At 34.8% G+C, this 25,844-nt stretch overlaps 1 protein-coding gene across 1 annotated transcript; it reads left to right on the forward strand.

Annotated features, from left to right (window-relative positions):
• Window positions 1-1,300: 1,300 nt before the first annotated feature.
• Window positions 1,301-24,383, forward strand: LOC18448783 (Survival protein SurE-like phosphatase/nucleotidase). The gene is made up of 11 exons (XM_011630485.3): window positions 1,301-1,560; window positions 1,755-1,849; window positions 3,348-3,415; window positions 3,889-3,932; window positions 8,829-8,906; window positions 11,013-11,166; window positions 11,882-12,004; window positions 12,140-12,232; window positions 22,607-22,672; window positions 23,071-23,185; window positions 23,943-24,383. The coding sequence occupies exons 1-10, from the start codon at window positions 1,427-1,429 to the stop codon at window positions 23,179-23,181; spliced, it is 966 nt and encodes a 321-aa protein (XP_011628787.1). The 5' UTR covers window positions 1,301-1,426; the 3' UTR covers window positions 23,182-23,185; window positions 23,943-24,383.
• The last annotated feature ends 1,461 nt before the right edge of the window (window positions 24,384-25,844 follow it).

The raw sequence follows: 25,844 nt of genomic DNA on the forward strand, positions 1-25,844 counted from the left end.
CTACTTACCTTGAAGAAATTCTAAAATTTTGTACATTATTACATTTGTCTCCAATTTTTTTGCCTTTTTTCTTAAACGATGACATGAGCCCTCTTTCGGATCTTGAAGGTGTGACTATTAACCTTTGTAGTAAAACACTTGGAGTAATTATAAGGCTTAAAAATACTTTGGTTTTTGAAAATACAAAGTTCTCTAAACTTTGGATTGTAAAAATCCGAAGTTTTCTTTGCATCCAGAATCTAGCCAGTCTGACGAAAGAGAATTTCTAGAATGAACTTTGGATTTTAAAAATCCCAAGTTTTTTAAATTTCATATCGTAACAATCCGAATTTTTTTCTTGCATCCAAAATTTCGGATGCTACTCATCGAAAATTGGAATTCAAGCATCGGAAAACCTTGACATTGATCATCTCGGCTTGAACATTATGATTGTAAAAAAAATAGGATTTCGAGCTCTAAAAATAACATACATTGCAACAAATTATCTAGAGTATCAATTTCTCCCTAAAAACAATAGTTCAAAGGTCCACAAGATTTGTACTATTTTTTGAGTTTCAAATTTCATTGCATTGCTGAAAATTGATTTTAGAGCCAGCATGGAGATTTTTGTTGGCGAAAGTGCTTTCTGGGCGAGGATTTGAGGTGTGACCTTATTTTGTTTTCTAATAGAATTTGTGGGGCCAATGATGTATATCAATATGAACCCGAAATATCCATATCCTAACACTCTTCTTCAAACTCAATATGCTTTGATACAAACTAAAGCCTCATTCTCATATTGCACTTCCTTAAAGTGATCGTTGATGATTGTAACAACGTCTTGAAAATTTTAACCTCTTCGTCGATATGATCATTAAACCCTTTCTTAGCGTTTCATACACACAACGGCCCTTCTCTGTTGAAGAGAGAGAAACTTTCAAAGCAAAAACGAATAACCTAGATTTTACAATATTACTTCTAACAAAAATGAAAAACATAGATTTTGCAACATTTCTTATATGAAAGTAAGGTTGTAATGTTATGTAAACCGGACCTATATGAAAGTAAGGTTGTAATGTTATGTAAACCGGACCTATATGCATGTCCACTCGAAGGGGTTTATGTAATAATTTTCATGGGAGAATGAGAAGTAAGAAGTAAAAAGTACGTAAATTTTGTCACGAGTTTCATTTTTCTTTTTTCTCGTCGTATAGCGCGCCCTCAGTTCTCTCTAATTCGCTTACGGGAATTCTTGTTCAATGTCGCGACGACTGCTTATCAACATCATATAAACACGCAACTCCTGTTCTTCTTTGATCTTACTGTCTGAACGTTTTGTTAGCATTTGCAAAGAACAATTTAATCAATTCAATTGAAGAAAAAACAAAATAACAGGAAAGAAATTAAACAGTTCAATTCGATTGATTTGAATCGATCAGAGTTGAAAATGGAGGGAGGAGGAAGTCGTCCCAAAATCCTTGTGACCAACGACGATGGCATCTACGCCCCTGGCATTCGATCTCTCATCCATGTCCTCGTCTCCACCAATCGCTACCATGTTCTCGTCTGCGCTCCTGATCAGTACAAATCTCTCTCTTTCTGCTGTGCTGCTTTATTTGATTGAATTGTTTTGGGTTCTTTTCTTGTTTTCGGCGACGGAAATTTCAGGCCAGGACTGTGCATAACACTTATTCTCCCTCTTATATTCTTTTATATTCGAAACCCCTCATTTTTTGAATAACGGGATTGTGTGTAATGGAATTTCCACCATTCAGGGAAAGATCTGCTGTCAGTCACTGTATCACTGCTCGTGGCGCGCTTCAAGTTACTCCTGTTGAAATTGAAGGGGCAATTGCCTATGGTACCTCAGGTTTGCGCTTTATCCTTGAAGGTTTTGTGCTCGCTGTTGTTTCCATTATATTGCAGGTTAACTATATGTGGGTTTTTGTATTTTGGAAGATTTTGAGTACTTGATGTTCAACTATCATGATTTTATCCTGATTTGTGGAGGTGGTTTATTTTAGTCCTCATTTTCTCTTGCACAAGTGGATGTTGGGACTTGAGAGAGATTTATTTCATGTCATTACGCTTAGAGATGCGTAATGTGTTGAAAGTTGGTACACATCTCATTTTACTGGATAATCCCTTAATTGTGTTTGGAATGTGTCTGTAAGCTTAAGCTCAAGTAAAAGCAAACTCACTTGTAAGTTCAGCTCATTTTTGTTTGGTTGCATGCTTAATCATGATGTAATAACGGAATGCCTTGTGTTGATTAGTTTAGAGTATTCCATGAAAAGTTTGAATCAGTGTTTCGAGACTTGGCCGAGTTACTTGGCCTTCCCTATGGGCGAGGCTGAGTTGCCCCAAGTTTTATCTACAAATAGGGGAACAAAAAAATTGAATTAAATCCCAAAAAATATAGAAAAATATGGGATTGTTGTATAGAATGTTTCTATATGATTTGGATCTCTATTGGCGAAGATTGATGAGATTTTTTTTTTTTTTTTGCCATATTTCCTTTTTTCTAATTTTCTTATTTTGGATTTTTTAAAAAATGCCCCCAATAAATCATAATTTTAAAATCTATTTTTATGTACCTTTTAAAGCTTATTTGGATTTTTGAGGTTGCTGTTGGTTTTATTTAACCTTTACTTCTTTTATTTTAGTTTTTAATATTTTATCTGATTTTGCTTTTTGATTTTTCCAAGGGCTTTTGGTGGGCGAGTCCACTCAGACTTCACTGAGTAACTCACCTTGGCCAGAGCTGAATGCCTGGCCCGAGGTGAGTTTTGAAACACTGTTTTGAATATTTGTGCAAACAGTAATTCTGATTCATTGTACTGTTGGAGGCATGAAAATCGTCCCCTGTGAATGACATGGAGAGCATCTACAGACCTATATCTATTGGTGATTACAGTTACTTCAAGTTTTAATGCTTTGGTTTTTGCTTTCATTTTGAGTTTTTTAACAGTTTTTCCTTTACATGCTTGTTGAAACTTATTTATCCAAAATGCATTACTTGGATTTCATGATTTTAAGATGAACTGTTGTTTCTTTAGAGGCAGAGATGATCTTGTATTCCTATATCTAATATTTGTTGGTTTAGGCCATTTAATTCATCATCTAGTTACTTCGATTTACTACTTCTGATGTAATAAACACATTAATGTTTTCAGTTGCCTCAGTTCTTATTAATCGGTAAAGTCATATATTTAGACTAAATTTCCATTCCCAAATGAATGGGCTTGGCCATTTATGATTACTTGTAGCAGAGAAATCGGTGGAGATTTTTGTATGGAACCTGACTTGTCTTAACTTCTCAAATGTTTCATTGCTTTTGTCACTAGTTATTTTGTTTCCTGTTTTAGGAACTCCAGCAGATTGTGCTTCTCTGGGTCTATCCGGAATCCTCTTTCCTGGAACAATCCCTGATTTGGTATCCTCTTAGACTCCTGCATCAGATTACTTACTATACAATTCTCAAGTTTTATAATTTAGCAATAATGAAGAGCATGTAATATGAGACCATTACATATACCTCAAATTTTTGAGTTTAAAAAATAACAGCAGTTGTGCGCACTTCACGCCTCTCCCTTCTCTGTCTGCCACCTTGAGTATATATGTCTCCATTTATATGTACTCTTATGAATAGAAATGATGTATAGTACCTCGTATGTCTTAAGACGTGGTTAATTATGAAAAAGATTATAAAATTGCATATGGATAGTCCTTAGGTTTCATAGTACTACGTCTGGTTAATTAATTTATGTTTTGAGTGTATATTTCTCTGTTTGTCCTTCCTGTTTGACTGCTTAATTATGCATTGGTGGTATTGTTATTGATTACTTCAATTCTATGAGATTTGTTACATTTTTTGAGTTCCTATTGTCTTCATGTGTTCCATTACAGGTTGTTAGTGGCATTAACAAGGGATCGAATTGTGGATACCACATGTAAGTAATCTTTGTTTTTTGATAAGCATATCACATGTGATTAATATGATTTATCATCATCTTTCTCTGGTAATGGCTTGGAGAGCATCAAAAGAGTACAGCCTTATTTGACACCATAGTGCTGCTGTAATTATGAAACAGCTACTTTTTGTGAATTTCATTTACTTGTCTTCTAAGAAAATGTCCTATGGGATTTCATACAGTTAAATATTTTATATTGTAGACATCAATTATGCGCAACGTCGACCTAGAATAACACTAGTTGTGGTGGTGTCTAAAATGGCAAGGGGAAGGCCTAGAGGACATGAATGGGAGTAGTGAAAAAAGATATGGTGCTTTATGGTATGACTGAGGGTATGACCCTTGATAGAGAATAATGACGGGACAAGATTCATATGGCTGACCCTAAATAGTTGGGATAAGGCTCATATAATGATGATGGCGATAAAGATTAATTATGCTCTGTTAGATTTACAATTACTTATCAGGTCAATTTTGCAGTTTATTAATTGAGAGAAAACCTATGGGCAGTTGCTGACTTTCAGTGCTTAGTTTCCTTTCTTTGTGTTGATATATGGTTATCATGTCTTGTATTGGATGGTTCAGTGTAGAAAGCAAGATACAGCATGAATAGATGCTCTCTATTTATTACAGTTTGGGTGTACAACCAATTGGGATGAAGAGAAAAACTCCATCATACAAGCTTTTACTTTTTCTCCAAAGCAGGATATCTGCAATCCTAGTCCACGTGTTCCATTATGAAACTAGATGAGTGAAATCTTGTCTAGCTTCATCAAGTCAGTACATTCCAGCTAAGGTTCTTGTGATAAGTATAGGAAAATATATCAAGTTATCAAGAACTTCCATGTTAAGTCAATTATATGTATTTTGGGTAATATACTCATAATCTCTTATTAGGTCTAAGAAGGGTGAGGACCTTAAAAATTTCCCTTAACCCGTCTCAAGCCTGGGTAAAGGAGGACGGTTGTGTTAGGTAGGACCTGAATCTATGTTATCTACTTATGCTAGGGTGCTCCTCGTAAGTGATGCGATGCACTGGAGCCTCACTGAGGGTATGACCCTTGATAGAGCAGAATGGTAGACCAAGATTCTTGTAGCCGACCCCAAATAGTTGAAAAAAGCTCTAATGATGATGATGACTCATAATCTCTTATCACTTTCTTGGGCTTTCAAGGATAAGTAGTGCTGTTTTTAGTGTAAATGTATTTCAAGCATTTGGACTCTGTTTCTGTCTTTCTTCTTTATGTTGTCAACATGGATCTTTAGATTGTTAAGGCAATGCTATTTGTCTTTGAGCATAATGGGTTCAAATAATGTCACATTCAATGCATTATAGAAATTTATATTTGTAGATTTACTATATTTTACAAGAATGAAGTATTTTTTTTTTTCAGAACACGCAACTAAGACAAAAAGATAACTCTTGGGTAAGTAATGTCTTGTTCTTTGAGTGTTTGGTTACTAATAAGTTTATTGTTTTGATTTGGTTTTTGAAAAGGATTGTATATTATGAGACCATTTATCTTGTTCCAAGGAGGTCATAATTACTCCTAGCCACTAAACGTCAAATTGGATAGCTTGAGGTGTGTCATGAAGTTGGAGAATTTACTTTTAACTAACTTTGAGTCTGATCAATGATACACCTACAACCACCTAATTTCAAATCTGACGAACATCAATGATTGTGACCTACTTGAACTAAAAAAAAATAGTCATAGGTGGCGGGGTGCAATAAGATGACATCTTTGGTTCCATTCCTTCTAGGTCCCAATTTAACATTCAGAAAAAAGGAATAAAAAAGTTTGTGATGGTATGTTGTTGGTGGAATATTGTTCTGATGCAGTGAACAAATCACAATATGTTGGAGCTCAGAGGTAGAATTTGCCTATGGTGGGGAATAAAGTGTATTTCTGGAAAGTTACTCAAGGCTGTATAATAAGGCTGTAGAGGTTGGTTTCGTCTAGTGTTTGTTCAAATCGGAGGATGCAAATGATGTCCTGCCGGCATTACAATGATGTGGCCATTGTTTTTTGAAAATATAGATCAAGCATTTGACCCAAATATTTAATCTTTCGATTTAAGGGTGCTAAGGCAAAATGTTTTTGAAAAGAGTAAAAAAGAGCAAATTGATGCTTAATCTTTTGATTTTAAGGGTGTTGTGGCACAATATTTTTGAAAAGAGCAAAGTGATGGGCTTGAAGTTAGAGTTGAGGAAGAACCTGGTCAAGATGTAGCCTGTGCGATCACTGGGGCCACATACATACTAACTTTGACTTCATTAAGCCCTCGCCTTGTGTTTGTAAAAAGGACTATCTTTGGAAACCCTTCCTAGAAAGTGTTGGGTAGGTGTTGGATGGAAAATATGTGGTTGCTTGTGAAAAACACTTATGTCGAAAAATTGGCTTTAATTTAACCATAGTTGCGGGAACGTTGGGGGTAAGGCCACGCTCCTACCTTAGGAAGTTGATCCCGCAGTTCCTCTAAGGGATCGTAGAGGGAGCTGGGTTTAGAGAAATAGGGATCTCGCTCCCTATAAAATGGGATTGCGGTCTGCATGCTTGTAGGATCTCTCCAAGGAGAGGAGCTATACTATTAATTAAACTGCTGCTCCTCTCATTAGTAGTACAAATTGATTGCTTTAAAATATGTTAAATTGTGGTGTATATCACATGTGGTATATTATAATTATGATATTGAAAACTACAGTTTAATATTGTATTAAGCAAATTTGTGATATTATTAAACTAACTCCACCATGGTCAGTCAACCGGGTCATGCCGGTCCCAAGCCCGAATAAAGGAGGAGGGTTATGCTAAGTAGGGCAGCCAGGGAAAAACTTTGTCACATTGAGTAAATTGTTTTGTTCTAGTAAATTGGAGTACAATAACTATGGCATTAGTAATAAGCTAAGGTGTATGATAATAGATAGAGCGGGCATTGGGTCGATCTTAATTTTATATACTATTAATTAATCTCATTTTATGTATAGTCGAGCTTTGATCCCTCTAGGTCAAAACCTCGATCCTAGTGGCATGGGATCTCTCTCTCAGGTATCTTAGGATCTAGCCACTTGTTGAATATACGGGTGTTGATCCTAATCCCAGGGGGTTTCCACCCTATGGCAGCTCGGTGTTCTCCAACTGATCTTGACCCCGAACCTGCTCCCGCCACTAACAACTATGAATTTAGCTAGAGCAAGATGAAGGAGAAATAAGACAAGAGTGTTCAACTATTCATGGAGGCTAAAAATATAGGAAAATACATGGAAAGAGACAATGCCATCTCCAAATAAAAAAGGAAAGCTTGTCATGGTGCCAACCTACATTAAATAGTTCAAGATCTTAAGCATAATTGTTTAAATAATTTTCTTTTTGAGGGGGCTTTGTGGGGTGGGTATGGGAGAGAGGGGGGATAAATAAGGATTGATGTAGTTGGTGATTCTTAAAGAAGCTCATACTAACTTTAGAGGGGTGTATTTAATAAGGTTTATTAGGACAAAATAAGAATATGACCTCTTAAAGAGGTAGTTTGGGGCATTGGAAGGGTGGATATAGTACATGGGCATTGGATTGGTGAATGGAATTGTAAATAAAATTTGTTGAAGGAAGTTGTATATAATAAATATTTGTATTAGAGATTTGAATTATGCGATTATGGATGTAGCATAAATATCTGTTCTAAGGTTTGTAAGGCTTTTGGACTATTAATTGAATGAATATACGTCCTTGGCATAAATATTTGTTTGAAGGCTTGTAAGAAAAACTATTTGTGGTTGGTAAAGGATTTGATGTCAAAATGATTAGTCCTATACTATTGGCTATCTTGTTTCTATAGAAAACTTGCTTTCGTAGAAGAGTAAGAAACATAATATTGGTTTGTTGTAAATCTGAATTGGAGAACCATTGTATGACATTCACAAGAAAGCTCATCTGAAGATGTACTTCACGACTGGCTTAAAATTTTCTGCTTGAGTTTAACAAGCTATGATCATGTTATATGATAATTGAAGTGCAGTTTATATTTCCAGAAACTTCAGTTTCCACTAGTCCGATTTGCAGTTTGGTGAAAAATTTGTCCCAGACTTATGTTGTCATGTCTAAAGAGCTAATAAATGTTTTCACCAAAATAATGGTTCTGAAGCCGTTGCACTAAAGCACATCTGTCTTCTTGCTATACGGTTCAACTAATTCATATACAAGTTAGGATTGATTGATACCCATGATTGGGCTTGCACTGGAGTTTGAAGAGGCATGAACTGTTCGTACGGTACCTCTCATATTGTATTAGGAATCATGTCCTGGTGCATTCTTATATCATTTTGTATAACAATGTTTCTATTATTTGTTACCTTCTTGTTTTAAAGTTATCTAATGACTCTTTGAGCTACTTCAGTTTTTAATGGGACCTATGCTCTGTATTCTCCATTCCTCATTCTTGTCCACTGGCATCAATCCCTGTCATATGGTGGTGTAAACTAGAAGATGACATTTTATGGATATTGCGTAATGGGCAGTGTAGTTAATCAAATAAAGGTTTTCCTTGTTAGTTATTTAGAATGTTAAGGCTGACCATTGTTTCAGTGAAGCAAATAGGTTCTCTTAGTAATTTGTGGGTGGTGTGGACGGTTACGACTGGGATTTTGTGTCTTCTTTATCATTGTATCTCTTGGCCATGTATTGCAATATTCATTGTACTGTTTTGGTTTAGTATTCTTCTGATTTTGTTGTCTTGGAGAATGTATTATGGGGGAGTGGATGGTTTATTTGGTCAGTTCAAGTTCTAGTGGAAATCAAAGTAAGTTCTGTAATTTGTTTTTGCACCTGTGGAATTCCATCACTTATTAATTTGTTTTTTGTTTTGTTTGCGAGTGTGCAGTGTATACTCTGGGACTGTAGCTGGTGCACGGGAGGCATTTATGTATGGCTTCCATTCTTTATCCATTTCATACAACTGGTATGTGGAAATTATTTCAATAAGAAGGTTTTAGTCATTGTAGCCTCTATGTTTTTTTCTGTTATCTTGTGTGTGAAATTGTGAAACCCAACATGGTAAGTGAGCTTCCATTAATGTGCTATACTAGTTCTGTAATATCGTAGCAACAGGGTGTATGAATTTTGTACAATCATTTACAGAATTGCTGTATTAATTTATGAGTAGGGTTACCAAAGTGATCTGTATTGTTGCCAATGTTGAATGTTCGTGATGCTATTATAACATAAGGCAATAGCCTATTCTTCTAATTTAGCTGTTGGATATTAAAATGTGTCCCGTAGCAATTGACTGTACTAAAATTATGAAAGTCATAAATAATGAATATAAGTACAAGGAAAACAAGAAACGAGAAATGAATTTATGGAGCCAGAGCTTTAGGAGCTGTACGGCTTATCACTTCTCTAACTTGTGGTACTTATCAAAGGGGCCCAGCTTTTCCTTTATGGAGAGCAGTATAAGTTTTTTATGTGTTCTGCAAATGATCTTTTGTGAATGATTCCAAAGGTGAATTTTTTCCCCCACTAATGCCAAGTTCTCATTGAAAACATGAAGTAGTGGATTTGGTCATAAGGGGAAAATGCTTGTTATGATTTATTGTTTGAGTTATCATGACTCTTGTTAGGGAGTTCCGCAACCTCTTTTTGGCTGCTTTTCATGGAAAGGGCATACTATATTAATTATAATGTGTGAATGGATAATCTGATTACAAACTTGGCCTCCTAGGTGTTTATAGAGATAGGCCACACAAATAATTCAAGTGAAGATGCTTTCTTTTTCTTCTTTTCTCTCTTGGTTTATATGTCTGGCTTTACAAATGTGCAAACTGCAGCTTCCCTTTTTCCTGGCTGCTTTGTCTTCTTCTTCTTCTCCTAACCTCTTTGTTTTTTGTTTGGCTGCCATGAGCAACAACCTCTCTCTCTCACACTGCTACCCTCTTTTTGTTTTACTTCTAAGTTCTCTCTCCTATATCTTTTTTCTTTTCTTCTTTCCTGCCTTAGTAACTTGTTTTTACTCTCTCTAGTGTTTTTCCTTGTTACTTGTCCTCCTTTGTTTCTTCTGTTCTTTTCTTTTATGTCTTTATGCACCCGCTCTTTCTTTCTTCTCTCCTTTGTTTTTTTTTACCCCAGTTTTTTTTCTTGCAAGCACACCAAGGAGCTTTCTTATTTCTAACTTATCCTTCTCAGGTTTTCCTTTTTTTTTTGTTTCTTGTGTTTCTTCTTCTTGCTGCCAACAAAAAATGCATTACTTTTCTTGTTTCACTTTTTTTCCCTTTGCCTATTTTATGCACTATTTTCCAAATAAACAATATTATACAATAAAAAATTGAAAATATAAAAGATTTAATCGGTATTTTTGGTTGGACAAGTGACAAGGCATTGAGCATTTATTAAAAAGAAAAATGCAACAAACAAAATGCTAAAATCTGATACCATGTTGATTGAGAAAAATTATCAAGATAAATATGAAACAACTTATTCAAAGAAGGAAATGAGAAATCAACAGATCAGTTTGCAGTTGGAAAACTTAGGCTCTCGATATGTCTTGGGGTGCTTGCATCTCACCTCCTCACGATGTAAAACACAAGGACCTTACAAGTTTCACAACACAGAATGCTTAGTTGCAGGACTAAATCCACAATGTGCAACATCAGTTGCAGATTAGAATACTAATCCATGATAAGAATGTAAAAGATGAAACATGCCGAGGGGTGAAGAAAGATGTTGAGTCTCGTTCATTGTCACAAGGTTAAGCAAATTTGGACATGGAAATTCAGGAGGTAAAGGTCTGCAATCTTTTGATATCTAGTTTGCTTACTTTTTAGATGTGTTTACATTATCTATCTGTGGCCTATACATTATAAATGTTCACTTCTGCAAAAGTTTTTGGTGGGTAGTGTAGAGTTGTCATGTTACTGGGATAGAGATTGTTTAAATTGTTTGTGGGACCTAATTTTTATGTTTCTTAATGTCTATTATATTACGATTTTTTTCGATCGTAAAATTTAGTATTTTGGAAAGAGATGAAGTTTTGGTTATTTAATCACTGATTCAATACCGCAATATTCAGGGTAAGAGGCAAGAGCTTAGAAAATGACTTCAAGATTGGTGCAGAGGCTTGTTTACCGATCATTGATGGAATCTTGATGGAGATAAAAAATGAAGGTTATGCTCGTGGTTGTTTTCTTAATGTGGATCTTCCGACAGATGTTGCTCATCATAAGGTGATTATGGAGCTGATGTTTGAGTTTTTGAGTTTTAGAGGTTGATAGTTTCATCGTAAGTTTTAAGTTTCTACTATATGAAATTACATAATTTTATCACAGACGCAAACATCGAAGTTTAAAAACTCAAACTATGTTTGGGACTTGACCTAGTCAGAGTCGCATTGACTTGTTGTCTCTTTTGAAACTTGGATATCCAAAGAAATACCTAATTTCATGGAAGTAATTATTTTTGGATAACTTGTCGTGGAATTGTTGAAGCACAACTAATTCACGGACCTTAGTCTTAGAGAGAGCTACATTGTAATTTCTAATGACAACTTTCACATAAAAACCCCATCATTCTATGGTTTGATCAAATCGAATCTGTATGTAGTCGGTATTTTCAATTCTAGGTATGGGATTCACCTTTGGATCCCTATATATTTGTATTTTTGTTGAAATCTTCAGTTTATTTGGAGACTATCAAGTTTATCTCTAATTTGGAGTTTATATTTGTTATGATACCTGAATTTGGGTTCTATACATGTCAAATTCCTACGTTCTCTTGTGTGGCGTACATATTTTATGCAGGTTGGTTCTTCTCTTTGTGTTAATATAAACACTTAATACTGTCATACATTGTTATCAACATGAAGCATCTTATATTTATCGACGACATGCATTATTAATGATGATACTTGGAATTCTTATAATCTTTCTTATCTATCAATAGGGTTATAAGGTGACCAGACAAGGGACATCTATGATTAGAACTACATGGGAGCAAATCACCTCCGATGGTAATTGCCATGGAGCTGTTTTGATGGACCACAAATTTGGAGTGGAACATGATCAGGTAACCACGGAAACATGGAATTCAGTATATTTACACCTCCTTTGCATATAGCGCATTTCAAGTGAACCCAGAATATCAAATATCCGCAAAAGAGGACACAAAATCTCTATTTATGATTGATGCTTTCCTATTCAGGTTCCACTTCAGCGAATGGCTTCGGGAATAGAGAATGTCAAGATTGGTTCAATTGGTGAGCCTTCAAAAGAAAACTTACTATTCAAGAGAGAGGTGACCCCTTGCTACTGCCTACTTGCTTTCATAGTTGTGATCGACTTTTGTAATCCTTTCATTATTACTTACTCTTTATCTCTCTTCTTTTACTCTACTATGGCATAAAGGTAATGTATAAGGGCATCAGACTTAGTCATTCAGAAAGATAAATTATTCTAACAAATTACCGAGAAATTAATGTTTCAGAGCGTAAGCAAAAACTAAAACAATTTGTAGGCCATGCTCTGGAATCATTTAATTAAATGACCACCTATGCTGGAATCAAAGTAGGGGCTGCCCCAACGGTGACTTGTTGTATGTTCCCCTTTCAAGACTTTTTTCAACATTCTCATCATCACCTTTTACATTCTTATTGCTAAAGTAGTTGTAAGCAGTGGTTTAAAAAACAGATCGGTGGCCCGAATCAGGCACCCCAAAAACCCATATGGATCGGTGAATCGGCGATCCGAATCGGGAATCGGCCGAATCTGTCGGATTAAGCTTTAACAAAATCTAAAAAAATTATTAAAATTCATTCTAAATGTTTTTTTTAAGGAATCCAATAAGAAATCGGGGTACTACATTATTAATTTTTATTTTTCATCAATATGTGAATATTGAGATGTTTTTTCTCTGTATGAACTTATTTTGATCATTAAATTTACATCACACAAAGAAAAATCATAGAATTATCATGGATGAAATATATTATCATACATGGATTACAATAAATAATGGTTTAAATCGATAAAAAATGGTCACCAAAATCTCGAATTGGTGGAGAACATTATATACTGAAATTGAACTTGTTGGTTTACATTTTATAATTATTTTATTATACAAATAATAACAAATCCAACCCCTTATTTTTTTACAATAAATACTTGTTTTATTACCTTTGATCTTTGTTTTTTTTTGAGAAAAACCTTTTATTTCTTATGACAATTACTTTTTATTTATTTATTTACAAGAAATGCTTGTCGTATTACTTTTTTTTTTTTTTTAACAAGAACCTTATATTTTTTTACAATAAACTTTTATTTTTGACAAGACAAACAAATTTTGTTGTATTACCTTTTTTATTTTATTTTTACAAGAACCTTATATTTTTTTAACAATAAGCTTTTATTTTTTGACGAGAAATTTTTTTTTTGTTGTATTACCTTTTTTTTTGTTTTTTGACAAGAACCTTATATATATATATTTTTACAAGCAATATATTTTTTTTATAAAAATAATTTATTTTTTTGTAAAAAAAAGTTATTTTGTTAAAAGGAAAAAATTTCTTTGTTTGTGAAAGAACAATGACACCTGGGCAAGAATTGATCCCGCGACGTCCATCGCACTAAAACAGCGTGCCAACCACCACGTCAAACGTTAACGTGTGATACAAAGATGCCACTTAATAATTATATCATATTTATTTCTGAGCTATTACTTAGCGCAATTGTCCCACATCAAACCACAGAAAAAATTTGGTAAGGATAAACAGTCTTCTGCTACCAAAGCCAGTCGCGTGCGAAACACACGTAGCAGTGTGAGTTTGTGATGGAGGAGCATGTGCGTTTGACAATGGGTGCCCATTGTAACTCGAAAAATTACAAAAATTCCCCTTGTGACTCATGATGTCATGCGCATGCACCGAACCGGGCGAGTCATGACGTCATCCGGCGATTCACTGTACAGAATTGCCGATTTTTCTCTAGAACCAGCTGATTCCAGGTTTTACAAAAGAATCGACACTGGTTGACCGATTCCCGGTTCGAATCAGCCGATTCCGTGCCGACTCGGCTATTTTTAAAACACTGGTTGTAAGTGTTCAGAGTGATACTTCACCTATTTATGATATGATGGAAAACTTCAAGGAGATATTTGCTTTCTTTGTTTCTTTTTCAGACTTTTATCCCTTTTGTAATTGGTGTCTCATTTTTTCCCTATGACCAATTTGTTTCTAAGTATGATGATGTTTAGGAAAAGTCTGAGGGAGCTGGAGCAGGTGAATAGATGATTTTCATTAGGGGCCTACGAGTTCCCAATGGAGCATTAACTTTGGGAGTTAAACTGCTTGCTAAGTTTAAGCATCCTACAACTTGGATCTGATTGACTACAAAATGAGGCTTGGGTTTTATTGAAATCAAGATGCAATTAGACATTTGTATGTCGTTTTAAAGTCTTTATAACATTATTTAACTCATAGTAATCAAATAATTTCTAAAACATGGAGTAGATAACGTCTGATTTACGAGGGTCATCATATCAAAATTTTGGAGAAGAATTAAATGTTGTCAAACTTAAGGTTCATATGCGAACACTACAACCTTAGGTATTTTCTACTATCAAGACTCATGAGTCAAACCTTGTGACCTTTCTCCTGTAGTTCTTATATTGGGTCAAGACAATAGAGGCTGGGTTTTCATAGCACAATGTCGCAAGTTCTATTCCTATGTAGCCTTGTCAAAAAATAAAAAAAATGCACTTGTTCGGATTGTATGTAAAAGTTAGTTAAATCCATGTTAAGTAACATGATTTATAGCCTTACATTGTTAAACGTGAAGGATCTATGCTTGTATTTGGGTCTGTTGTAATTTAGTTCCTAGGTTGAAAGACTAGGCAAGATGTAGCCACATGTTGCTGTTAGTAGTTTTCTTCAAGTGTATCTCATTTGTTGTGTTTTCCTGTGAAGTTTTTTCTTTCATTAATTCGTTAATTAGCCTTTTTTTTTTAATACTTATATTTTTGTGATTACGATTGATTAATTGGTCTTGAGATTTTGACGAAAAATTAATGATTATTTCATTTTGAGAAGCATATATAAGCTATCTTAAATGTATGTAGTTTTTGTTTCATGAAATGTAGTACATACCATATATGCTATTTTGAGATGGGACTAACTTTGATGGAGCTTGGTGGATATTGTGGCCTTGAGATTTAAAAGGTTCTAATTTAATTTTGATTGATTTGAGATAAAGATTTTCTTCTGATTTGGCTTGTAATTTAAGGTTCTAATTTAATTTTGATTGATTTGAGACGAAGATTTTCTGCTGATTTGGCTTGTAATTTTCTGTGTTCTTTTACTTCTCATTCTTGTTCGTGTTCAATGTCTCAAATGGTCATAATGAAGTGTTCTCTTTGAAGAACATGAAGAGAACTGGAAAGTTTAGACTTCACTGAGGATGCGACTTGATATTTATACTAGGACAAGTGTTTCAAAAATTGTCTATCTGGATCGGGAGTGGTCAAAGACGGTGTAAATTCCTTGTTAAAATTGGCTATTCAGTCTATATAATATAATGTATATTTGCTATGTAATCTAAGCTGGATAGTTCGAGCAGAGTTAGCATGTCTCCAATTAAAACACGAGTTTTAAAAAAAATCTCCGATCTTTTGTAATCATTTTAGAACTTGAAGTTAAAAAATCTTCAAAACATCATTTTTTTTAATGGAACTGATATAAATAAAAAATCTATTAATCATATATCTTAAAATAATAGGTAAAGTTTGAGGAAGAGTAACTCAATGAAAAATCTTCTTTTCCTCTAAACTCAGAGAATCGATATAAAGAGCAAGAGATCACTGACAACTAAAAATTTAGGCAGCTAGGAATTCAGGGTGAGATACAAATATTTGGATTTGCTTAAGCATTTTGTTGCTTTCTTTCTAAACACAGAAGTTTGAATAATTTCAAATTTTCAAATTTTTTTTGTTACTTCACTAGTGTACAACAAAGCATTTTGGATGGACCACTGCATTACATTTCACTAGTGTACAACAAAGCATTTTGGATGGACCACTGCATTACATTTTTGGGTTTATGTATTTAGTTAATTTATTTTTCGTCTAACAATAATCCTATGTATTGGGGTTATAGTTTTTGTTATTTGCTAATATAGTTTTTGTATTTGGTATTGTTATTTCATTATATGCTCCCAATGAATCTATGTAAGCATTGTTATATTATTGAAAATTTAGACAAAAAATTATCAAGTATTATCCTAATGATACTAGGTAAGGAGATAAAATTATTGTTTAGTAGCTTTAATGTATCCATACAACAACTACAAATCATAGTCTTATGTTATCTTTACATATCCTATTTTTTCACTCCATCTTTTTGAGTCAAATCCGAAATTTCCATGATCTTTAATATACCTAATTTCGACGATCTGTATTTTTGACGTGATTTTTTTGCCTCGGTCTTTTTGAAACAAAGCTGATTTATTACCAATATTTTGGTTTGTCGATATATTGTTATTCACTGATGAGCTTAAGTGGCTACAATGTGCTGGAGGCAGGCATAAGGTGGGAGGTTCAAACATTCCCAGCATGCACTCTTTTTTTAACAACCATATATGTACATATAAAGTGCGTGCGTGTGTGTCTATACATATCCACACACACACACACACACACAAGGTGTATTTGCTATACAACAGAGCCAAATGGCCTAGGTGGTTATAGCGCACGACTATTAGTTGAGAGTTGGGAGGTTTGAACCTTCTAATTCGTGCTCTTTTTTTTAGTGTCCATCATAATATATATATATATTACATAAATAATTTTTGGACATTAGAAAAGAAAGAACGATGGAGGATTCAAACCTCCAACATTATTGTTAATAACCAAAGGTCTAGTCAATTGGGCTATTCAAACCATCTAATGTAAATTTATATATATATATATATATATATATATAGGGAAAGTATATAATGAGACCATTTACCTTTGGTACAATGTGGTTACAATTAATCTTGACCATTGGATGTGAAAGTTGGTGGTTGCATTTATTTCATTGACCAAGCTCAAAGTACAAAAGAATTTTCTCGAACTTTATGGCTATCAGGTTTCGCATCGGATGGTAGTAAGTAATTGTGACCTCTCTGTACCAAAGGTAAATGGTCTCATTGTATACAATCTCATATATATATATATATATATATATATATATATATATATATATAAGGTGTGGTTTTTTATAAGGTTGCAACCTTAAACAATCCAATTAAGGTGTACCTCCAAATTTTTATCATGACATGTAATTTTGGTGTAAAAAGTTCTTAGGATTATCCAAAAATCTATTTTCTTCTCTAATTATAAAATTTTAAACTCCAAAAATGGTTAAAATCAAGTAGATCTATAAACATATGAAAATCTTGAAAATGGACGGTCTAGATAATGTGTTGCAAGATGTGCTATTTCTGGGACTCAAAATAATTTTTTTTTCATATTCATACATCTCGACGTCGAGATGATCAATTAGAGGGATTTTCAACATTAAAACAACCTCTTCCGATGGATTTTTGAGGTGCGACTTTAATTCTACATTTTAAGGTTTCAATCTTATATAAAATAAATTTTCCCTATATATATATATATATATATATATATATATGGGCAGAATGGAGATGTGCAATCGGAGTTTTATATGATAATAGCATACCAATGATGCTGAAGGGGGAGTTGCATCGGACAATTATGGTACCAGCTTTGCTTTATGGGGTGGAATGTTGAACGGTCAATAAACAACATAGCAATAAGATGAGTATAGTTGAGATGAGAATGTTAAGATGGATGAGTGGCAAAACAAGAAGGTATTGAATTCGAAATGAGTACATTAAGAAGAACTTAGGTGTGGCTCCAATAGGTGATAAGATGAGAGAAAGTAGACGTAGGTGTGCTGACCATGTGCAACATAGATCCAGTAGAGCACCTGTTAGGAGGTGTTAGTTGGTTCAAGTGGAAGGCTAAAAAAAAGCAAGGGTAAGCCCTAAAAGGACATGGTTAGAAGTAATGAGAAAATGTATGAGGACTTACGGCCTCATTGAGGGTATGGCCCTTGATAGAGCAGAATGGCGGATCAGGATTCGAGTAGCGGACCCCAAATAGTTGAGAAAAGGCTCTGACGATGAATCATTACATCAGAGCCTTTTTTAAACTAATTGGGGTCGGCTACTCGAATCCCAGTTCACCATTCTTGATAGAGGAGAATGGTGGACCATGATTTGAGTAGCCGACCCCAATTAGTTGGAAAAAAGCTCTTATAATGAATCATCATCATAGCATTTTCCCATCATTATCAAAGTCTTTTCCCAACTAATTAGGGTCAGCTACTCGAGTCTCGGTCTATCATTATGCTCTATCAATGGCCATACCCTCAGTGAGGCCATAAGTATCGATATCTTGTTTAACTACTTCCAACTATTGCCTTCTAGGGTCTTATCCCTTACCTTTTTTGAGCCTTCCATTTGGACCAACTTGCACCTCCTAACAGGTGTTGTACTAGATTTTCACTGCACATGGCCAACCTACCTAAGTCTACTTTCTCTCATCTTATCACCTATTGGAGTCACATTTTTTAGCCTTCCATTTGGACCAACTTGCACCTCCTAACAGGTGTTGTATTAGATTTTCACTGCACATGGCCAACCCACTTAAGTCTACTTTCTCTCATCTTATCACCTATTGGAGTCACACTAAGTTCTCCCGAATGCATTCATTTCGAATTCTATCCCTTTTTGTCTTGCCACTCATTCATCTCAACATCCTCATCTCAACTACACTCATCTTATAGGTATGTTGTTTCTTGACTGCCCAATATTCTACTCCATAAATCAAAGCTGGTCTCATAGCTGTCTTATACAACTTGTCTTTCAGCTTTATTGGTATGCAACAATCACATAAAACTCCAGTTGTATATCTCCACTTCGCCCATCCAACTCTAATTCTATGTGCAACATCTTCCTCAATCTTTCTATTTTCTTGGATTATTGACCCAAGATATCGAAAGTGTGCTCTTTTTGGCTTTCTTGACAGTCAATCTTAACTATTTCCTCGTCTTTACTCTTATTATTACTAAACATGTTTTAGTATACTCATTCTTAGTCCAGCTATTGTAAAACCTTTAGATTCTAGAGCATCCCTCCAAAGTTCTCACTTTGTATTAATGCTATTTTGGTCTCATCAATCAAAACTATATTGTCTGCTAGCAACATACACGACGGTACCTCATCTTAGGTGCTTAGTTAAGTCGTCCATAACTAATACAAAGATGTATGAGTTAAATGCTGACCCCGGATGTAGACCTATTGTCACTAAGAACTCTCTCGTCTCTCCACTAGCTGTTTGCATACTAGTAAACACTCCTCGTATATATCTCTCACCAAGTTGATGGACTGTTTGGAGACTCCTTTCTTTTCTAACACCCACCAAATCAAATTTCAAGGTACTGAATTATAAGCTTTCTTTAGAACAATAAAGTCCATGTGAAGGTCTTTTCACTTCGCTCTAAACTTCTTAATCGGTTGCCTAAGTAGGAAAATAGCCTCAGTTATTGATCTCCTTAGTATAAAACCAAATTGGTTTTTTCATATCCTCGTTTCATGTATTAGTCGTTGCTCAGTCACTCTCTCCTAGAGCTTCATAGTGTGGCTCATAATTTTTTTGCTTTCTTGTTTTTATTGAATTTTTATGATAATTATTTTTATTTAATTTTCAGATTGCGTATCTAGATAGGGATCATTGGGTGGGTGATCCACTCTATTGATCCAAAATATTGACGAGAATTATTACTTTGCTGCATGGGTATTAAATTGTTTTACACTTCATGTTTAGCTAGTTATTATTTCCAAATGAAGATGATGTTTTTAAGGGTTGTATATTTCACACTTAAATGCCTTAAAACTCCTAGCAAAAAAGTTATTCTTTTCCCTTGTAGTTTCTAATATTATCTCACGGGTCGTATAGAGATGGACTTCACTTTAATGGACCTTGGTGGATCTTGTGACTTTGAGATTCAAAGTGTTTTGACTTTATTTTGATTGATCTGCGTAGATCTTTTCTATTTTGGCAGATCCTTTTCTCGCATTGGGTTACCAATCACTCTTCTTCTAGTTCATCATCATCATCGTCATAGCCTTTTCCCAACTAATTGGGGTGGGCTACACGAATCCTAGTCTTCCGTTCTACTCTATTAAGGGTCACACCCTTGGTGAGGCCATTATATCTTTTCTCACTACTTCCAACCTATCCTTTTGGGTCTACTTCTTGTCCTTTTTGAGCCATCACCCAACTATTTGGGGCCATGAGTCCCCATGTTTGCTTTGAAGAATATGACTAGAATTGAAGACTCTAGACTTTGTTGGTTATGCAATAGTGATTGCACTTGTGTATACCAAATATTTATTGTTTATATCATCATTATTTGAGCCTTATCCCAACTATTTGGGGTCGGCTAAATATTAACTTTTTATATGCATACGCGAAATTGTCTTAAACTCAACTTCAATATTTAGCTGAGTTATTATACCCATATGTAGATATATCCATCAACTAGGTGTGCTATTTCACACCAAGGTTTTAGAAAATGGACCGGTGGATTGTCCACCCAGATAATCGGGTCGGATCGGTTGGTTGGAGAATGGGCCTGATCGACCAGATATAGCTTTAAAAACAATTTCAAAAAATCACTAAAAATAAATAATTCTTTTGGGTTTTCAAGAAAAAATAGGGTAATGCATTATGGATTTTCATTATCTTATAAAAATTAGTGAATGTTGAGATGCAGTTTCCTGTTAGCATGCCTGTGGATCAACATCCCAACCGTGTTTCCGGCCATTATTCTGGGTGTTTTCTCTCTCTAGAGATGGTGGGGGACGAAATGTTAATTTTGAGATGGGTCTATGCTCTTAGCTCTTATGATCTCAGTTTTTTTGTATTTGATGTTGTTTATGATGTGATGAGAGAAAAATTGATGTTTGGAGGTGGGTATTTTAAAACAAAAACCAACAGGATTAACAATCATTATTTTCAAAATGTCAGAAAAAAACGGCTCCTATTTAGAGCAAAATGCTGATTTTTACATAAAATTATAGATTTTTCAATTATTTTCCCATGACTCTCATGGCTATTTTCTTTTTTTTTCTATTTTGTCATTTTCCCCCTTTTTCAATTATTCTCCCATGAAATTTAATACATTTAATTTGAATTTCGAAGTTATGATCATGTAGATATTTTTGGTGGGGACCATAACATGGTAAGCAGAAATTAGAATACTAGGAGACATACGAAAATGAATCAAATGAGACTTAAAAATAGCAATGTAAAAACTCCCAAATAAAAGGGGGCCATAACTCATTGGCAGCATATCAAGCCCGCCCAAAATAAAACGGTGCCATAATCCTTGTTTTAAAGATGTATGAAGACGAGAAGGGAGATGAAAAATATATTTAATGGGATATTTTAGGCGATGAGATATTGGGAGAGAGAGAAGAAAACGATTGTGCCACATTGGGTATGTCGTTGAGTCCACCATGCGGAAAACATTATAAAAGATACAAGTAGAGGCCCACCGCGAATAAGTTGGTTGCCCATGTGATGGAGATGGGTGGGCCATTATAGCATATTAAATAATAGAAATGCCATTAAGTTGGTTGTCCATGTGATGTGGATATGAGTGGGCCATAGTAACTTGTTAAAAAATTGACTTGTCTTAAAAATATGTTTTGATAGCCCCATCCCAAATAGAAGGATTGGGTCAATTTAAAAGAAAAAAAAGTTATTATCAAGGTGGGAACCGGGCGACCCAGCTGGTTCCTTTGAGGGTATCGCCGATTCCATTCACTATAGGGAATTGCCGACTCTCTGGGAAAAATGGCTGGTTCTCGATGTAGTGTAGAAACAGGTTTTCCATTGATGATTCTTGATCTGGATTGGTCTATTCTGACCCGGATCGATGATTTTTTAAACAGTGGTTCACACTACAGGCCTTAGAAATGCCATGAAGGAATCTTTTATCCTCTGGATTTTTTACTGCTGTATTTGAAGAAGATTCCTAGGGGCCCGTCATTTGGTGTGATGGTAAAAAGCTCGGGTCGCCAGGGCAAGAGTGTGGATTCGAGTCCTGAGAGCAGCCACTTTGTGCATAAAAAGCTAAAGGTTAGGACCGTTTCCAGCTCACCCCTTCTGAGACCCTGTGTAGGCAGAACCAGCACCAGGTTACAGCCCTCTTTTATTTGAGGAAGATTCCTCCTCACCCCTTTTCCCTTATGTTAGTTTGCGGGCTATGATTCACTCGTAGAGTAGAATGCGTTCCAAAATTTGGTGCCATTGAAAGCATGGTCTTGGGAAACATCTATGTGGAATGAAACATTGTCATAGTGAAACAGTTATCATGATTATCATGATATACTGATATACATTCAGTTCACCAAAAGTGGATTGAGGCCAGGTTCTTTTCATTATTGTTTTCTTCATTTATTTAGGTTTAGTATTTATACGACTTTCACACTTAAGATGCCGAAAATTTTGGTCATGAATGAATTTATACAATGGCAATAAAATAGTTTTATGAGGGAGTTTGTGAAGGGATGTGAGGTGCTTCATTTGACCCTTTTTCAGATATCTGAGCATGAATATGGAGAAGAAGGAGAGGATATGGATTTTGGAGCACTTCAGCAAGGATATGTGAGTTTTCATTCATGATACTTTTAAAGTAAATCTATCAAAAGTGGACGAGAAAAATTCTGACCAAGTACCTGGAATATCTGCCTATTCCTGAAGGAGCTTTAAGAAACTTGAAATTTCCGTGGAGTTGGGATATGTCATATATTAAAAAAGTGAGTATTTTACCACCAGTTGGACGTTCAAAATATTCCTAAAAATATTGAACTGGGGGTAAAATAATCATTTCTAAAATGACTAGTCCAGGCACTGTTTTAAAATTCCAAGTATCTCAAGAACCTGCCTGACTTTTACAGATATTATGGTGCTTGATTTGATACATTCCCCAATAAGTGCATTGAAAAAGTAAAATTTTCCTTCCATGATTTAACCACCTTGATATTGTTATGATTTTATTTCAGATTACAATTACCCCACTTGGTGCGCTTTCTCGTGAGGAGATGGGCGTCCAGATGTATTTCAAGGATTGGTTGCTTCGCATGCCTGAGCTCTCGACAGCTTCCTCCTTGTAAAATGGTCAGTTCCATATTATTGCCACTTTTCTACAACTGACATTCAATATACTTGCAATTGTTTCCTTACATTTGACTAAGTTGGTTTTAGAATACCCTTTACATTTGTTTTTTTGTTACCTTTTTGTTTTCATTTTTCTATGGGTAGGTTAGCAAGGGGACTCAGACCAGTTTGTGGTGTTGCAATTGTTCACTTTCTAAAAAACAAGCTCAGTGTCTTGCATTGTTTCTCATCCCTTTCTTATGACTTCGTTCTCTTGGTTGCTGGTACTAAATTACCAAGAGAACAATATATATGGACATCCAGTTGCAAGTTCTTGCAGGAAATATTATTGAATGAAGGCTCGGTTGATTGATGAGAACTCTCTTTCATCACTGATTACTTTGTTTTTCAAACAAGCAAGCCATGTATAAAAATAATTAACACATTTGAAATTGGAGGCAGGGAGTTGTTAGGGAGTAGCTGTGGCTTCTATGTGACCCAGCCGATCCGTATACCTCAAAACTAAGCTAAAAGTGAAAATGAAGCTAAACCTTATTGATAGTGAGATTTCTTAAGTAAAGAAGCAACATGTGAAGTGACTTGGTTTTGATCTAGAAAGAAATTAAGATGGTCTGGAATTTCTGAAGAATCAAACTATGCTCCCTTACCAAGTCAAACAAATTGAAAATCACAACAAAATCAAAGTAGAAGAAAACATGAATAAGTGGAATGTCCTTAAATTTTGATAACTTGACATTGCTGATGTTTTCTTTTGTAGGTTTTCAATCCGGAGGAAACCAGTCACTTATACTATTGGCTTATCTTTTACAACAAAAAAGGCAAAAAGGTGCTGATAATTACTTATGGGACAATTTGGTTAAAGTGCCAGGCTGGCAGATTTGAGCTTAGTGAGACTGGATTCTGAGTCTCCTGCTAATTGGCTGCTTCCATTGAAAAGGTGTGATCCACCATTTAGACCTGTGTTTTAGGTTCAATATCCATCAATAGGCTTCAGATGGAATCTCACATGGGATAATGATTACATCACTTTGTGATCAAAAACATATTTTTAAGATTATTCTCAATATTTCTCATTGAAACAATGGCTATTTGATATAGAATAAACATTTTGTTTGATGAAATAGGTAAGATAAGATATGTTTCGAATGACTCGTTACAAATAATACAATGTTCAGAAATAGGCTTGTAACTCTTAAAATATATAGCTTGTAATCTTACTCTTGATCCTGCATTATATTTCTGTTGTTGAAACCAACAAATGGGCTTTCTGGAGGATTGATGTGATATACTGCTATTCCCCACATTTTTCTTGTCTCAAGATCACAAACTCACTGCATATGTTATAAGAAAGAAATGGGCTTTCTGTAGGATTGATGTGCTATACTGCTATTCCCCACATTTTTCTCGTCTCAAGATCACAAACTCACTGCATATGTTATAAGAAAGAATAAATTTGCATGCTTCAGTAGGATAAGGTACACTTTCGTGTGGGAGAGAGAGAGAGAGAGAGAGAGAGAGAGAGAGAGAGAGAGAGAGAGAGAGAGATTCTTCCTCTATAGGAGCGAAATACAATTAAAAGGTCCTTTAATCAACTACTACTGTATGAACCCAATTTGCATATGTCAATTGACTGGTACCATGTGAAATGTATAAAAATTAAAACTTTAGGTTTTTTTTTCGTATGTCAAGTTTTAATAACTTATGTTTTCTTAATATTATTTTCACAGATATAAGTTTGAAATAACTTATATTTTCGTAATCATCTATGTACTTTGGAATTTTCATGAAATTTTCCTTCGAGCCAAACAGGCCCGAAATGAAAATGAACATGTCATCGTAAATGATCCTATTAGATAAATACATAACGTATCCTAGCACACTAGGGCCGTCCACTTCTATGATCAATACAGATGAAGCAATGATAGCCCTAGATATGAATAGCATCCTTGATGGGACTAAGGCTGGAAATCATTGTCTTGCACTCTTTCTATGAAATAGTATTTAACCTTTTCTGGAAAACAATTATTATCCTCATTATTTATTCATCTTGGAATTGGTGACATAAGCCAAAAGATTTCATGCTCTTGAGGGTGCATCCATTTATTACGTAGGGCAAAATCCATTCTAGGAGTAATTTTAGGGCCCTAAATTTTTGGGATATAACATGTTCAACCCATATGTATACTTAATAAAAAACAATTTTTAAATTTCATTCTCTACTAGGAAGAAATAATGCCTCAAGATTGTATAGAAACCGTCCAATTTTTGAAAGGTGAGATTCAAAACAAAAAGAGGAGGAAAAGAGGGATGTGGTGCAAGGGTTTATTTAGTTTTTTGTTTTTTTTTTTTTTTTTTTTTTTGGGGGGTAGGGGGGAGGGGATGGGATGGGATGGATACTCCATATCAACAAGAAAGTCATAATCTAGATTATTCCCCCTTATTGAACAAGTCTGAGAAACCTGAAGGCCACAATTGCCCCGCTCTTACCCACATTAAAAAAGAAATAAAAAAAAAGGAAAAAAAAAATCTCACCAAACACTCTGAAGTGACTAGCTAACATAAATTAGGTACCTGTGAATTCTCCCTTTCCTCTTTTCTCCTTCTACCTGTACATCTTAACTTAAATAAAGACCTTCCTATATTTACTTCATCAATGAAG

This window comes from Amborella trichopoda, chromosome 3, assembly GCF_054954075.1.
Source record: "Amborella trichopoda isolate Santa Cruz 75 chromosome 3, AtrichopodaSantaCruz75HAP2 v2.0, whole genome shotgun sequence".
NCBI classification, from domain to species: Eukaryota; Viridiplantae; Streptophyta; class Magnoliopsida; order Amborellales; family Amborellaceae; genus Amborella; species Amborella trichopoda.

What these genes read in the sequence shown, in the direction of transcription:
- LOC18448783 (XM_011630485.3), top strand. Translation starts at nt 1,427, where the DNA reads ATGGAGGGAGGAGGAAGTCGTCCCAAAATCCTTGTGACCAACGACGAT. An exon ending in CTCGTCTGCGCTCCTGATCA is followed by an intron (nt 1,561 to 1,754) that starts GTACAAATCTCT and finishes TCCACCATTCAG; the next exon opens with GGAAAGATCTGCTGTCAGTC. An exon ending in CTGGAACAATCCCTGATTTG is followed by an intron (nt 3,416 to 3,888) that starts GTATCCTCTTAG and finishes GTTCCATTACAG; the next exon opens with GTTGTTAGTGGCATTAACAA.